The sequence below is a fragment of the Centruroides sculpturatus genome, unplaced genomic scaffold, assembly GCF_000671375.1.
Source record: "Centruroides sculpturatus isolate CEXI.00-Female unplaced genomic scaffold, Cexi_2.0 scaffold789, whole genome shotgun sequence".
Taxonomy (NCBI): domain Eukaryota; kingdom Metazoa; phylum Arthropoda; class Arachnida; order Scorpiones; family Buthidae; genus Centruroides; species Centruroides sculpturatus.
In genome coordinates, this window is record NW_019385116.1 from 1 (window position 1) to 3,554 (window position 3,554).

The window sequence follows — 3,554 nt, forward strand, 5'->3', positions numbered from 1 at the left end:
CCCCCGTTTCCAGACTAATTAGAGAATTTTTACGTCCAGTCAAACGAACTATTTTCCATTTGATCAATTTTCTGGAATGTTTACAATTGTTCTATAATTGAACCAATTCGAATTTAAATTCGAAAATTTTTAAAATTGAAATAGAAAATCTTCCACTTTCAACCACTTTCAAGCCCATATCTCCTGCACCCTTATAGCTATCGAGACACAGCCACCAGAGTGCACGAATGGAGACTTGGGGCTACTACCACATACAAACACCATTCATGTGCGATGTGTAGTTTTGGTTGAAAAGTGAAATATAGGGACACACACGTCCATTTATATATATATAGATAACAGTCTGTGATCAATTTGTTTTCACCTTGAAGCTGCTTATTAAGTTCATTTAATTTCATTGTGATATTTTTAAGGAAACATAAATCCAAAAGCCACTGTCCATCACTTTTAATTCAGGAACATTCTGGTCATTTTCATTCATACATTTTAAGCTTTGTTAAAATATATTTATTAACTGTTTTAATTTATGAGTGTACATGATAAGGTATACACTCAAAAATTAAAACAGTGTATTTAACTATACATATGATATTTCGTTGTAATAAAAATCTATACAAGATAATTACTGTTTTAAAAGGGTTGCACAAAAACATTGAGTGGGCCACAGGTTTGGACATGTTGGATTTAGACCATGCTCCTTACACTTAGGATAATCTGAAATAGCTAAATGTAGCATGGAAGAGCTGTGATGCATCCTTCCCAAAATCAGTTAATTTTAAAAGCCACAACATTAAGCCATTATGAAATTGATAGCATTCAAAACTAAACATTCCATAAAGTTCTGTGAGCTACAAAGTTAGATGATTGCTTGCATACTGTGCATGCACACAAACTTCAATTCATCCACAAGGAAAGGTATCCATCTTTTGTAAAATTTATGTATACTGAATATATACACTGATGTAACACACAAAATCAGTATGCAGCCTTATGAGATGTGTCTGAGTGGGATGGGATGTGGCTGATTAGAAAAAGTTCTCCATCTAGATCGTTTAATTAGAAATGATTGATAGTTTGGGATTGTATACTTATTTTAAAAAGTTATAATTTAAGGTAAATTATGTTCTGTTTTTCTGAAAATATTAATATAGTTTTATACAATTACATATACAATTTATATTAGTTAAAGATGTTTTATAAGATTGTTTTTTTTCCAGGTTATGACAAACATAATTTCTTCTGATATGGTCACATTCTCTCACTGAAAAAGAGCCGAATACAAACATGAATCGACAATCTAGAAACGAAGGTCAACGCCATCAGACGGTTTCCAGCATGGTCAACCAGATCATGTTCTTCATGCTGTGCGATCGCTGGTTTTGTCCAGATAACAAACTTACTGGATTATATTCTTTAATGTTCTACAATGTCATGTCCTACTTATTTTCTTATGCCTTTAAATTGTTGCGTCTGCATGATTATTCACCCATTGTTCGTGTGTCTGAACATACGAATATTCGGCATCTGGCCATGACAGCCACCAAAGTCGTCTTGGATTTGACCAAAGTTATCACGTTTCTGATTACCGGTGTGTTCATGTTGTTGGTATTTGGTTTGGAACAAGGATTAGAACATTTCAGTCCAACTTGGACCTATTTGTTCGTCACTGTGCTTTATTTTATGGTCACAGAGCGTAGATGCCTGGAAAAAGTACCATCCATCCTCACTTGGTTTCAGTTTGAGGTTTTAGAAAATCTAGAAGTTCTCTGGACTCCAGTTCTTCTTCATTTATTTACCTCTCTGGCATCCATAATAATGATAACTTTGGTATGGTTTTTCACAGATGGAGGATGGTTTCTCATTCTTGGAGCTAGTTATATCAATATATTTTTAACTCTCTGCGATATGGACTATCATTGGAAAGTTCTTTTAAAGGAGCGGGCATGTTTAGACAAATATCGCTATGCAACCCGCCAAGAATTGAAGGAACGAAATGATGTCTGTGCTGTTTGCCTGCAAAATATGAAATATGCTCGTGTCACTCCATGTAATCACATGTTCCATGGTGACTGTTTGCGATTATGTCTGAAGGGTGCTTCCAATTGTCCTTTATGCAAGCAGTTACTATAAATTGTATATAATTTTCTGGCTACAAAATTTATTTGTAAATTAGAATATGAATAACTTATTTATCCTTGCTGCTGATAAAATCAAGGATTTTTATTTGCCCATTATAAAATTTAAATTATAACTGTGCCTTAAAAATATCTAGTCAAGATTTTAATGCCTTAGGCCTGTTTAATGTGTACAAAAGAGGTTGAAACTTGCACTGGAACTATTAACTACTACTTTATTTAAAAAACATTCTCACTCTAGAGAAAAAAAATACAATCATCTGAATTTTGATTGCTTCTGCCTTCACAAAATGCACCATAAATTTATATATATACATATATTTTTCTTATCAATGCTATTTCTAAACTAGGAATGTTTGCTGTAGTCTATAAATTATATTTGACAAATTAAATTTTTTTTTGTCTATTTTTCTTTAATATTGAGCTTACAATAATCTTGAAAGAAGAATAGACTTATGTAAATTTCATGGTTGAAAATAAAAATGATTGACAAACATTTTTATTAGGGTTTCTCTAACAGGATTCCAGCTGTTTTTTAACTCGGAAAATCCCGTAAATTTCTTAAAAGTTCACTTTTTTCTTATTTTGTGTTAAGTTTGGGGAAATTTTGCAAATAGAAAGTATAATTAACTCATAAACTGTCAGAACACATTTATACTTATTAATTTTAAGCCTGCTTATTAGTTTTTTAAAGTTTTGCTTGTTATGGCATGTCACAGATTGTTAATAATCAATATGTAGCCTATTTGTGGCAGGACTGAAAATTACTTATCAGAACCAGTAAAATCTTGAATAATTTCACCAATACTGTCTTAATTTTTAACCATGCCCAGTAGCTTCAATAACTGCATTATGCCAGGTTGTGCAAATTGGGCATGGATACAAATGAGTATGAAGTATGCAAGTATGAAGTTTTTCTTCATAAACCTGATTATTAAAGCCAAATGAAATGCCAAATTATTGGGCTATAAGCTTGATGCCTGCTATTAAAGCAGCCAAGGTAGACAAATCAAGAATACTAGACAGCAAAAGAAGTACTGCAATGCATCTCAAAAATGAACTAGAAATCTTCATGGCTACAGATGAAAAACACATAACATCTTCTTCTCTTAAATGCATTAAAGGCGATTCCACCCGCATCAATTGAATCAGAAAGGGCATTCTTGGTAGCAGGACTTTTCATTACTAAAATAAGAATCAGATTGAGTGATCGGAGTATTGTCCATCTTTAAAATCTTATTATAAAAATATACAAAATATTTTCTTTTATTTTATTTAAAAAATGAAAATTATCTTCTAAGTTAGAAGTTTGATCTAAGTTCATTTTTTTTTCTTTAACTTTTCAACTCAATTCAAAGGCATTTTTTTTTGTTGTAAGCAATTTCCAACAAACTTTAATAGATTTTTTTTTCTATTTTA

General features: G+C 31.7%; 1 protein-coding gene across 1 annotated transcript; it reads left to right on the forward strand.

Moving 5' to 3' along the window:
- The first annotated feature begins 1,223 nt into the window (after positions 1 to 1,223).
- LOC111634999 (E3 ubiquitin-protein ligase RNF139-like) lies at positions 1,224 to 3,019 on the forward strand. The gene has a single exon (XM_023379843.1). It carries the CDS (start codon positions 1,285 to 1,287, stop codon positions 2,128 to 2,130), a length of 846 nt encoding a protein of 281 aa, XP_023235611.1. The 5' UTR covers positions 1,224 to 1,284; the 3' UTR covers positions 2,131 to 3,019.
- Positions 3,020 to 3,554: the final 535 nt, after the last annotated feature.

What these genes read in the sequence shown, in the direction of transcription:
- LOC111634999 (XM_023379843.1), top strand. Translation starts at nt 1,285, where the DNA reads ATGAATCGACAATCTAGAAACGAAGGTCAACGCCATCAGACGGTTTCC.